This window comes from Toxorhynchites rutilus, chromosome 1 (assembly GCF_029784135.1).
Source record: "Toxorhynchites rutilus septentrionalis strain SRP chromosome 1, ASM2978413v1, whole genome shotgun sequence".
NCBI classification, from domain to species: Eukaryota; Metazoa; Arthropoda; class Insecta; order Diptera; family Culicidae; genus Toxorhynchites; species Toxorhynchites rutilus.
The window spans coordinates 42914033-42926772 of NC_073744.1; the positions used below are offsets into that span (position 1 = coordinate 42914033).

Consider the following 12740-nt stretch of genomic DNA (forward strand, 5'->3'; position numbering starts at 1 on the left):
AATTTGATATTATAATAACGCGTTTTGGTCGAAGTACTAGGAAATTTGTAGTAAAAGAAAATTGTAAATGGTCAATTAGAAGATGAATCAATGAATAGTTTTGCGATTGGACCCTTGAACGTTCGCCTAGTAAGAAAACTTGAATATTGGAAAGTATTCTTAGCAAAAAAAACCTTTTTGGACGGGACGAAGCTTGCCGGGTCAGCTAGTAATATTATAAAATGATATCAGCTTAATATTCCCATGTGCTGATCAAAATGTGGGATGTTTCTTTCCTTCTAAATAAAATTTAAAAGCATTACGGATTACATTTGATTATACGTACGTAACTAAGGATAGTTTATATGTGAGGAATTCAATTGCTCATATAAATTACATAACTAGATTTAAGATAAAAATAAAATATACGGATTAACCGCTAAGGCCGCAATTCATCATATTTATATATATGTCACTCTTTCGCCTTTCTAAAGGAAACAATTGCACTTCGAAAATTTCAACAACAAATTATTTATTCCTGAGGACATTCATGATAACCTCATCGACGGTATGATTATTTAACAACATCTTGATGTTATCGTCATCCATTGTCAACGAGAACAGAATTTTTGTGTTTTCTCGCATGCGAGTTGTATAATCGCCAGCATCTTCATCGCTAGCTGGCTTATGACCACAGCGGACGATAACATTGCTCAGCACTTCTTCCACAGGTGCATTCGGCCAACCAAACTCTGTTAACGTATCCTCATCGATCAACAGATGAAGTAGCTCTGAGATTTTTATTTTCAATATCTCGTCGCTTAGGAATATCGGTATCGAATCGTCTCGTTCCTCAAGCTTGATTCTAGACGCTCGACTTCCGGTACCCTCCACCGATGAACGCTTGCGTTTCTTGCGCTCTTTGACAGGTTTTTTGTTATCCGGTGGAGAGAACTCGTTTTCGATTTTTGCTATAGCAATTGGAAAAGGGTCTTTCTGAGTCTCGATCTGTTCTGCTGGAACACGTGTTGGGGTTGTTTCAATTTTTGCTTTTTTGGGCGTCTCTCGTTTCTGCTTCTTTGATTCCTTCGGTACATCTTTTTCTGTTTTGGTGACAAGAAGAGCTTTTGCTTCTTTTTTATTTGCCTTCGATCTTCCAACTGGAATACTTTTTGACACCTTCTTGGTTTCCTTCAGCTTTTCTGCCGAAACCTGCTCTGTTGGATTGTCTGAAGGGGGAACAAGGGTTACAACCTCTAGTATCTCAGGTTTATTATTGTTATCTTGTTCAGAATTTGTTTTTATGTCAGCGTTTGATTTGATTTGTACGATTTGTATATCATCGACTGGTGTTATTTGATAAACTTCACCATCAATTTCCAACACTGTAGGATCTGCCTCTGGGCAGACTGGCTCGTTCATCACCTCTACCAGGACGGTGCCGTCAGACGTGGGGGCGAGATTTTCCTCAGTTCTTTGGCTATCATCTTTCATGTACTCTTCCCTGAAAATCAAATCGTTCCATTGATTTGTCATACAAGCAACACTCAATACTTACCGATGTCGGGTTCGTAGGTGTCTCACCAAGCAGTCCTTACGGATGAAGGTACGTTCGCAAATATGACACGTGGCCGGCGCTTCCACTGCATGAGTTCGCTGATGAAGCTTCATTGCAGCTCTGGACACAAAACGCTTACTACATTGATCGCATGCAAAGTCTGCAGAAAAAACACCATCTCTCGTTAAAAATGGTCTCAAATTAAATCAAAATATCATACTTTTCACATCACTGTGAGAGTCCATGTGTCGCGATAGATCCTCTTTGCGCATGAATCCTTTCGAACAAACTTCACATTGCAAGGGGGACTCCTTGTTGTGGACAAAACGTATGTGCTCATCGAGTCGGGCTTTCCTGTTGAATGCCATTCCACAATTGTCGCAATCGAACCCATTTTCGCCTGTGTGATGAAACATATGGGAACGCAGTTGGGTTGCCTGTATGAACCGTTTGTCGCACACTGTACACTTGTGGGGTTTCTCGCCTGAAATTGTCATCAATTCAAATGGCATTACACATTAGAGCACTCTTTTCATATGCAAGACATTTTGAGCAATGTTTGTGGAATGTATTGAAATTAACTACGACCAGTGGCGTCTCGTAAGTAAATTGACTAGTTGTGCACCTACACGGTGACCCAAAACCTTTACTCAATTTCAAAATGGGGGTTAATTAGCGCTCGAATATTGTTTTCTTCATGCAAGAATTTAAATGGATTGGCTGAACTATCTCGTTTCTCATCGTATTTCAAGCATTTCTGAGTATAATTCTAAATTTGAACTATTTTTAATAGTCGTGCGTAGATGATATATGTTGTATATTCAATATAACAATGCATAAGTTTAGATGCGAAATGGAGTATGATAGGACATTTCTTAAGTATAATATTACAGTCTTGTTTTCGTCAAATTATTATTGATTTTTTCTAGCGATAAAGCGATGCAGTAATGAAATTCTTCGTTCTGTGCGATGGGCAAATCGGTCTATTATGTTTTCCAACAAAAATTACTCTTAAATTGGAGCTCAAAAAGCATTTTATTTTCAATAGCCATAAGTATAAGCTTTTCGAGTCGTTCCTCTCCCATCGTTGATCTTAAGTAGCTCCAGGGATGGTAAAAAATCACATTCATCGATCAATGAATAAGTATATCCCTCTATTAGGATGGAGAGACAAGAGAAAGTGTACGACACTCATCGAGGGATTTTTAATTCTCTATTGCACTGACCGCAGTGAGTGGCTGACTCATTCTCGTGTCGATTTTATTTTGCTGTCGTCTCCCGCCCGATAAACAGCAGACGGGTAATGGATGCATTTGATTAATTTTATTACCAGCAGATTTGGGCGAATCTCATCCCGCCCAAAATCGTTTTTTAGATTCCAATAATTCTGAACATCCACATTTCTCTACAAATAATTTTTCCAATAGTAATTCAATCAGTGACTTCACGAAACACCTTTCGAATTCGATTGAATTTCAGACCCTTTTTTATTTTGTAGATAAAACGGATCACATATTTGATTAATTCAATTCTGTGTGGTTACGTTCTTCGTTGCGAATAAATGTAATGAATTAGTATGGACGTATGTTATTTATATATCGTGGACTTCCGACATATGTGGCAGTAGATTTATCGAACGACTAATGTTTTTTATATCCCTTCAAACTTGTTGCATCTCTCAAGTGTACATACAGCTTTGACCGCAGATTTGCATGGTTGAATCTGGTTAATTTCAGGTATTCAGTCTTCATATTGTCGAATGAATACTGTTGGAACAATAGGTATTGCAGCAAATGATTATCAACATCCTACCTTATCATCAAACGGTATGCGAAGAATTTCAGTGAACTGACGGCATTGGAATATATGCTTTGTGAGGACCACACCATTATTATCAGAGCCAATAAACGTCCGACTGGAAGTCATGAACATCAATTCAATGTGCCCAAGATAAATTTATCCTTTGAAGGTCATTAACCTTTCTAAAGATGATCAGATGGAATATATTCTAATGCCGTCTGGAATAACCGAACGAACACCTTATGATCGTGATGTTGCTCTGATGTTTCATAACACGGCACTCTATTGATTATTCGCCGAAAATGGATAAAAAAATATCCTTAAGGTTAGCCTACGATTTTAGTAGCAGTGCAATATGGTGAGCCAGTCTCAGGATAAGAAAACATTTAAAAATAAAGCTTTTTTTTTTGAATGAATCAATAGTAAAACAAAACGTCAAAAAAATTCTCAGCTTTGTGATAGCAGATAATCATTATCCATTTGAGTTGTATGAGTATTCCCCCCTCCCACAAACTGTGGTTAGTCTATCTGCATACAAATTATGTAGAGTTCCACAATCCAAAAAATTATGAGCAAATATTTACGTGCTTACACAAAAAAAACACATGTTGACATATTTTTTGTTTTTGTTTTGCTAATTTATGTTTTTGATTAATTCAAGGTAATCAAGTTCTTTTCTAGCCACCAGTTTACTCGAGCCCGAAAAAAGAGGTCTGTATTTGGGCTGGCGGAAAAATATATCTCGCAAGACCACGTGTTCGATGTCGTAATAGCCTTGGCCGATAATGCATTTACATTAACTCATAAAATTAGTGATTTGAGGGGGATTATTGTTTGTAGTCTCTTGTACATTAATTTGAACTCCATCTGAGAAATCCTCTGTGAAACATGAAACATTAAAGTCGTCCTATCTGCTGTAGCGCATTTTTTTATTTTACCCAGTTTCATCGAAGTAAACGCGCTCGGAAAGGAAAATTGAACGCCCGGACGAGAGAGCGAGAATCGTAAAGCGTACGTCATAGAGACATTCATTCCCATGGAGCAAATTTTTGTTAGGAGTTGAAATAAAACGAGGAAGAGGAGTAACTCAATTATTCGAACTAGTTTCAGTCTAGCAATGCTTTGGTCAACTTAGAATTACGAAGAGAAAATCATTTGGTTATGATGGGTGAGGATTAATAGTTAGTCGCAGTTTGCACAGATTGCGATCTGTGCAGTTTGCGATTAATCGTAAATCACATCATGCTCCCTTGTTTTCCATCCTTGAGTTGGTCTTCAGAAAAACTTAGTTCGACCGATGCTGTGGTTGATAGAAGCGTTAGTATTAGCTTTGCGAGTAAAATAATTTCCTAAAAAATATCGTCAAAATTGCTACCGTTCAGTGTTTATATAATCTTCGATATTTTCTACTCGGCAAATTCTGACTTCGTATAGAACACTCGCAGTTCATTTCCTAATTTCACTTTGTCAAAATTAGAGAATCGAAAACAAAGATCATCTATCAGGCTGCTGCTGCAACCTGCAGCATCCAAATACTTTTCCCAAATAGCATTGAATTTTCGTTTGTCTTTCAACGCTTTTATACTCGCACATGTGTTCCTGATACTCCTACCACATTTACGTAGTCCAATTTTCGTTGTTTTAGTGTATAGTACAGAATGTCGGCAAATGAGAAATTTGGAGCGATTGAAGAAAATTGTATCAATTGTATCGTGAAATCGTATCACCATCCCACCTGGTGTCACCTAGATACATTTCTCCTAGACAAGTAAAATTTTTTATTGTTCTATGTTTCAACTATGTTGATCATCCTACATCGGTAGGCCCGCTTGACTTTGCACACGTTCGGGATTTTCTGCTGCATGAATTTCTTCAACTCGCAATCGCGCTTTGGGGATTTGAAGAAGAATGATGCCAACGAAGAGTTACAATGAATATGATCAGCGTTTGCAAACGATTTTTTGCGATCCCCTGGATTCCTTCTTCATCTCCTGACATCACTCGAGCCAGTGATACGCCAAATTGCTGCAGTAAACAACTAGCGAATTCGTTTTTGTTTAGTTTCAATCCCAGTGCCGCACTAACTGCTGTCAAAACGTTTTTTTATTCACTCAGTTTCGCACTCAGTGTCGCACTAGTTCGCCCCGAAAGCTGTTAGTTTCGCACTGAGATGTTTCACGGGTTGGCACTCGGGTTCACCAATGTAACTATACTGAACTGTCCGAGTATTGTTTTGGAAAATCTAAAAATAAAGACTACGAAAATGGAAAATCTGCTGCTTTTGCTTTTGTATTATTGGAATAGTAATCCAGTTCGGATTCTGATTTAGAAGAGTATATTCGAGTAGACGGCATTAAGCTACGTGTGCTTCCATTGGGAAGCGAAAATAATGTTGGATATTCAGGTGGAATAAATCTGCTTTCAAAATCAAAATTATGAATGAAAATTTACTTTAACGTATTGAATATTTATTTTATGTGATGAAATAAGAGGTTTTTTTCCTATATCGCAGAAACATATTGAAAGAAAACTGTGTCTAATGATGATTTTATATTATGATAGTAATTATTTGTGCAATAAACAGGAAATGCATCGACAAATGGTTAAGTGAGTGTCAGAACTACATGTGTTAGGTAATCAAACAATATGAAGTAAAAATTTTTATTCAAACTTTTATATTTTTACACTGCACTTGGCCCTTCTGATGTTATAGCGAATAATTTACCTCCCAAGCACTAATATCGCCACCAGACATCGACACTGTACATTTGTCGTCGCAAATATAAACAAATCAGACTATATAACGCACACCAACAAACCACCGCATTCGTGAAACTGAAAACGTTTTTTTATCACAGTCAGTTTGGCACTGACTCAGTTTTAAAAACGAATTCGCTAAAAGAGTGCTGTTTTACCGAAGCCGAATATTTGACTCTTTTTGACAGATAAAATTTGACCAACGTATACTGATCGAATATACTCGACACAAAACACGACAAGCAAATATTCAGTTATTGGTTGCCTAAAATATCTTTTCAGCTTCTTTTTTTCAGACTTGTCTCACTTCTTAACTAGGCGAACCTAACCAGAATATTCAGCTGCCCCCGGTATTCTGAATCTCAAAGGAGGTCTCGGCTCTGCGGAATGCACGTATCTGCATGCTCGTGCTTCTAGACCGAGTAGTTGTCGGACAATCGTGCAGGTGCTAAGGATGACCGACTTTGGATGCCGGCCAATTCCTTCTCTATATTCAACACCTTCAGCGCTTCCAGAAGTATCTTCAGGATAATTCCAGTTCCAGAGAGAACGACTGGAACAATTCTTGAGACCTCCCTTAGCGCCCACAGTTCCTTGGTTCAGTGGAATAGCAACATCGATTATGGTGACTTTGCGGTCGCTCTTGTCGTAAACCACTATATCTGGGCGGTTGTGGTTGAGGTTAGTCAGAACAGTGCGATCCCAGTACAGCTTGAAACGGTCATTTTCCAGGACAGGTGCAGGCAGGTACCGGTAGTTTGGTACGTTGTCTTCCAATAGACCACATTGGAGCGCCAGTTGTCGATGGACAATGCAGGCCACGTTGTTATGGCGCTCGGGTGGGCTGCGTTGGCCAAAACGGGACAGCCTCCCATAATGTGCTCTATGTTTTTTCCGGGTTGACGGCACATCCGGCAAATGTCATCAACGTCTGGTGTCATCAACGATGGTGAGTGTTTTTGTCTCGATGCGATTGTCTCGAAAACGCATTGTTTTTACAAAAATGTCGCCATTTTTATCAAAAATCAATATTTTGAAAAAATCCTACGTACGATGACAGGTAATATATCCAAGATTACGTAAAAAAAATCATCGGTCCAATAGAAATTTTTTTTGTAGAACTCCCACTAGTTTACAAGGTTTTGGCTGCAAGGGTTCAACAAGCCAGTTGCGGCCTTTCAGGAGACAGTCCAATTGACACCAATTTATTTTTGTTTGTTTGTTTTGTTTGTGTTAGGTATATATTAACCTAATAAAACTGTGATATCAGATTAATCATAATAATTTGTTTTCTCGTTGAAAAGAAAATCGCCAAAATCATACACTTTTTATGATGTCCATAGTGTACTACCCCTTAACTTACCTTGAGGTTTTGAAGTTTTTTTTTACAAAACATTTGATAAAAGAATATGTTGAGCAACTGCGAACTAAATTTTATGAGTTTAGAAATTATAGTTGGCTTGATATACCATTGATTATGTAAACATCGTCCCAGGTCCAAAATGACGCAAGTAATACTACGTTGAGACGGCGAAGTTCCTCTAGGAACGTTAGTGCCATTGAAAAAAAAACTCAACTCAAGGAACTCAAGGTCTACGCTGATTCACGTCAGCGTCTAGGGGTAGCTATCCGGGTTGTCGAAGATATAAGCAGGGACATCTGCATGGAGTTCGGCCTCGACAAGTGCCGCTGTGTCCACCTGCTGAAGGGACAACATACCGAATCCGGAGGCTACGAGGTCTATGACGGCGAGTTTATACAAGACATGGTTCGTGGCGAATCCTATAAATATCTTGGATTCCGACAGCTCACCGGGATTCGCCACTCCGACATCAAGACGGAGCTGCGAGACAAGTTCTTGAGTCGAGTGAACTGTGTCCTGAGGACTTTCCTCAACGCGAGGAACAAGGTACGCGCGATCAACACATTCGCGGTTCCCCTGCTGACCTTCAGTTTTGGTGTAGTCAAATGGAGCAAAACTGACCTAGAGGACCTTGAGAGGAGGATGAGGAAAGCATTTAAAGAGGCCGGAATGCACCATCCTCAATCGGCACTGGAGAGAGTTTCACTGCCACGCAAAGAAGGGGGACTTGGAATAGTCGACATATCTGCACTGTGTGTTGCCCAGGTACGACAACTGCGCGAGTACTTCGCAGAACGCGCCAACCAAAACGCACTATACCGGGCTGTCTGCGCCGCTGACAGAGGATACAGCGCTCTGCACTTGGCGCAAGCGGAGTACCAACTAAACTGCAATCTGCAGACAGTGGAGGAGAAGATTGTAGCTTGGAAGCAGAGGGCAGTGCATGGTGCCCACCCCCATCAACTGGACCGGCCACACGTCGACAAGGCCGCATCTAATCTGTGGATAACGCGTGGTGAACTCTCTTCAGTAGTAGAAGCCGACATGATAGCCATCCAGGACAGGATAATGCCGACGAGAAACTGCAGGCGGTACGTCTGGCATCAAGACGTTGATGACATTTGCCGGATGTATCATCAACCAGGTGAAAACATAGAGCACATTATGGGAGGCTGTCCCGTTTTGACCAACGCAGCCTACACCAAGCGCCACAACAACGTGGCCCGTATTGTTCATCGACAACTTTCGCTCCAATGTGCTCTACTGGAAGACAACGTACCAAACTACCGGTACCTGCCTGCACCTGTCCTGGAAAATGGCCGTTTCAAGCTGTACTGGGATCGCACTGTTCTGACCGACCTCTCGATCCACCACAACCGCCCAGATATAATGGTTTACGACAAGAGCGACCGCAAAGTCACCATCATCGATGTCGCTATTCCACTGAACCAGAATCTGGAGGAGACCCACGGTCGCAAAATCTGCAAGTACCGACCATTGGCCGTGGAGCTCAAGGAACTGTGGGGACTAAGGGAGGTCCCAAGAATTGTTCCAGTCGTTCTCTCTGGAACTGGAATCGTCCCGAAGACACTTCTGGAAGCGCTAAAGGTGTTGAACATGGAGAAGGAATTGGCCGGCATCCAAAAGTCGGTCATCCTTAGCACCTGCGCGATTGTCCGACAATTTCTCGGCCAGGGCTGAAACAGCACGAGCATGCAGATACGTGCATTCCGCAGAGCCTAGTCCCCCTTTGGCATTCAGAAGCCCGGGGGCAGGTGAAAATTTTGGCTAGGTTCGCCTAGTTAAGAAGTGATATCTCACTTCTTAACTACAAAAAAAAGGGCCCAAAATAATAAAAATACGATGTAATGATCAATCGTATTCTCAAGTGCAAATAAACTAATGTCTTCTAGAGACAATATGTATTCAGACCGCTTGAAGTTCTTCAGAGTTTAAAGTAAAAGTCGCTTTGTTATTGAATTCATTCTATATACTTGGGGATTTTCTGCTTGGAAGTTTTTAAAAAGGCGAGTGAATGACATCGAAAGATAAGTCTCCGTTGATTACTAATAAAAAGAATAAACAAGTGACACTGAGATAAAAGTCCTACTTCTTTTGACGATTGACCAACTGTTAGAATTTTATGGAAATTATATCTCTTCAAAATACGTTATCATACTGAAATGTCTTCACATATTTCATAATGTCTTCAAAATGTCTTCATAAAATCAAATGCCTTCATAGAAGTCAAATGTCTTCAAAATGAAAACATGTCTTCAAAGCTGACATTTCTGGTGGGAAGTGCCACGAATAAACCACGCAGAAACGTCAAACCGAAGGAGAGGTTAGGCGCCGTGCATTAATGTATCCACTTCTTTTATTCTACATTCTTCGTGAGTGTAAAAAATACAGCAACGAAGAATGTTGAAACAATACAGTAATGTCGAAATTCGCGTTAAAAGAAAATGAAAGAAAGATTTACCTCAGGTTCGATGCAGTGATCTATAACCTTAAAACATGTTCCTATGTTCCTCAATCGTTTTGTTCGAATGATATGATTAACAGTTTTTTTCGCCATTTTATGAACTACATATAAATACTACAGGAAGCTTCAAAGGAAATTCTATTTCTCAAGCATTGGAATAGGTAAAATAATCATTTTAGATAAATCATAGCCGATCTTCTTAAAATAAAATGGTTTATAGGATCCAGTTTACTTCCAATTTTTTTAGAGCAACCTTCCAGTTTTTTGAAATATATTATTGGCAACCCTGGGTTGAACCCACAACCGTTCTCTTCTCTTGTGCACAACTTTCGTTGCACGAAATTGTTGCCAACACATTGGCAGTTTAGTTAACCAGAGCTGCAACACAATTTTATCAATCCGCGTGTAGAGATACGTAATTCTCGTGCACAAATTAAAGTGCGCGAGCTGGGAGAGCATAGAATAAGTGGTTGAAATAGAAACCAATGTTTTACATCCTCGTTTCATGTCGTTTGTTTTCTTTACGATAGAGGATGCTTGTGTACATTGGGTAGCCAAGTTCCTTATGATTTTCATACTTTCCATACATTTCTTCAATTGTACTATAGTTTGGGCTAATAAGCATATTAGGGGCGCTTCACTTTTTTTTAAATATTAGGTTGTGCAGCGCACGGGGTGCACAAATGAACGAGACGCCACTGACTAAGACCAACTTTTTCTACTATCAATCCTCTTCGAAATGTTAATATTTCTTTGTTGAGATGTGGACATCGTCAATTTAGGCTCCTGATTGATCTGTCAACCATTCTCGAAACCTGAGAATATCTTCCCGTTTTCACAATGAAATCAACGGATTATTATTCATCGTTTAGGGAATAAAACCCATTACTCACCGGTATGTGTTTTCCTATGTCTGTTCAGTGTTTCACGAGCGGCAAATGTTGCAGAACACTAAAATGTGCAAATAAATGCATCAGCAAATTAAACGGGACTTTCAGTATCCATGAACTAATACCTGGTCACAGCGATACGGACGTTCACCGGTATGGGATCTGCGATGTTTTCTTAAGGCACCGGTCGACGGGAACGATTTGTTGCAAAGATCACACGGAAAGGGCTTTTCTCCGGTATGCGTTCGAATATGGATACTGTTAGAAAACCAAACAGAGACGGTGAATAGGAGCGTCAATACTAAAAGATCAACTTACTTCAACAAAGATGAGCCGTAAAACGATTTCGGACAATAGGGACAGAGGTAGTCGCGCTTCCGAGACCCTTGACCCATGTGGAAACGAAGATGCTCACGCAAATTGTCTAGTCTCGAAAACTCTTTGCCACAAACTTCACAAGGTAACGATTGCTTGGGTGCATCGCCACAGCTGGAGTGATGCATGTGGCGATCTAGATGATATTTACGTGTGAAATCCTTGCCACATCGTATGCATGAAAAGGGCTTCCCTTCGCTGTGCGTCTGCAAATGTTCGTTCAGTACCTCCTCCGATGGACACTTGGCATTACACTGTGTGCACGCGAATCCGTCGCCCACAACGTGAACTAACGCCAAATGCTTCTCCATGTATTCGTATGCTTTGAAAGATTTCGGGCAAAAATTGCACTTGATGTGTCCAACGTGCGCCGTGGACAAATCTTCACCACAACAGTAGCACGGATTTTCGGGATTTGGATTACAATATTTGAAAAATTCTTCTCCGGGTTGTGCGACCATAGCTGCTTCCTTCTCTTTCTTTAAAACATCCTGAAATTCATCTTCCTTATCAGTACAGCATAGTTGATGTTTCTTTAGACCCTGTAAATATTGTGTTTTATTGTTGGCCTCATGATGCCTTATACTGAAGAATACCTTTGCCGAAACGAACACTTTCTTGCAAATCTCGCACGTCCGACCGGGCTTCATTTCGATGACCAACCTCCCATCCTTTGTTTCCACTAGATTCGGCTCGGCAACTTCTTCCGACAAAGATGTCAAGGCTTCCATATCCTGTGTACTTTCGTCCACCTCCACAAGCTCCACTTCCTGCTCTTCGGTGCCGTTGGCTCTGCTTTCTTTGATGCGCATACGAGGTTGCTTCGACATTTTGATCGGTTGCTACGATGAAACAAGAAAAATACAATTGCCGCTTGTCTGTGTCGTATTATCCCAGATTCGTATAAGAACTTTCTGTCTGGCGCCTGATGGGAAATACTAATTGCAGCGCTCCAACAAATCACCAAGAACAATTTTGACGTAAAGCCCCTATTTCTATACACACACCACATACATTACGATAACCCCTCGCCCGCTACCCGACAACTCAACCAAAGCAAAGTATGAAAAATGGCGATTTCTATTCATTCGTGATCTACTTGTTGCGTTTCGAATGTATCTTACAAATGTAAACATAAAGCGTATCATTCCACTCCGTTTCTACTTACACTTGGAACAGAGTATGTTGCACATAAAATCAAACAAACTACGATAAATTTAGCACTACTTTTGCCACAGAACTGAACAAAAATTAAAACAATTAGAAATTATAACACAGCTGCCACCTAACAGCGTTCCGTCACATCGCCCTCGGTTATTACAAATGCCTACTGGAATGGTAATATGGCCGCTCTACGATTTCTCCGGTTCGTACTCGAAACGCTTGCTGTTGCCGCCCTGCAGGCGTTTATCGTAAATATTGGCAACGGCAGCTAGTTAGCGACACATCAGAAAGGGCGCAATACACAGCAGATTTTTCCGTGCTCCCATTTTCATAGTCTGAAATGTTCGCATCAATGAAAATTCCAATTTA

At 40.4% G+C, this 12740-nt stretch overlaps 2 protein-coding genes across 2 annotated transcripts in view; one reads left to right on the forward strand and one right to left on the reverse strand.

The window, feature by feature from the left end:
* The window catches only part of LOC129762780 (L-dopachrome tautomerase yellow-f), a 403523-nt gene that overhangs the window by 1987 nt on the left and 388796 nt on the right, over window positions 1-12740 (forward strand). The gene's annotated exons all lie outside the window — the stretch shown is intronic.
* On the reverse strand, window positions 487-12548 carry LOC129762775 (protein suppressor of hairy wing). The gene is made up of 8 exons (XM_055761307.1): window positions 12376-12548; window positions 11804-12049; window positions 11151-11749; window positions 10958-11090; window positions 10836-10893; window positions 1758-2021; window positions 1538-1697; window positions 487-1483 (listed from the first exon to the last, which is right to left on the reverse strand). The coding sequence occupies exons 2-8, from the start codon at window positions 12035-12037 to the stop codon at window positions 508-510; spliced, it is 2424 nt and encodes an 807-aa protein (XP_055617282.1). The 5' UTR covers window positions 12038-12049; window positions 12376-12548; the 3' UTR covers window positions 487-507.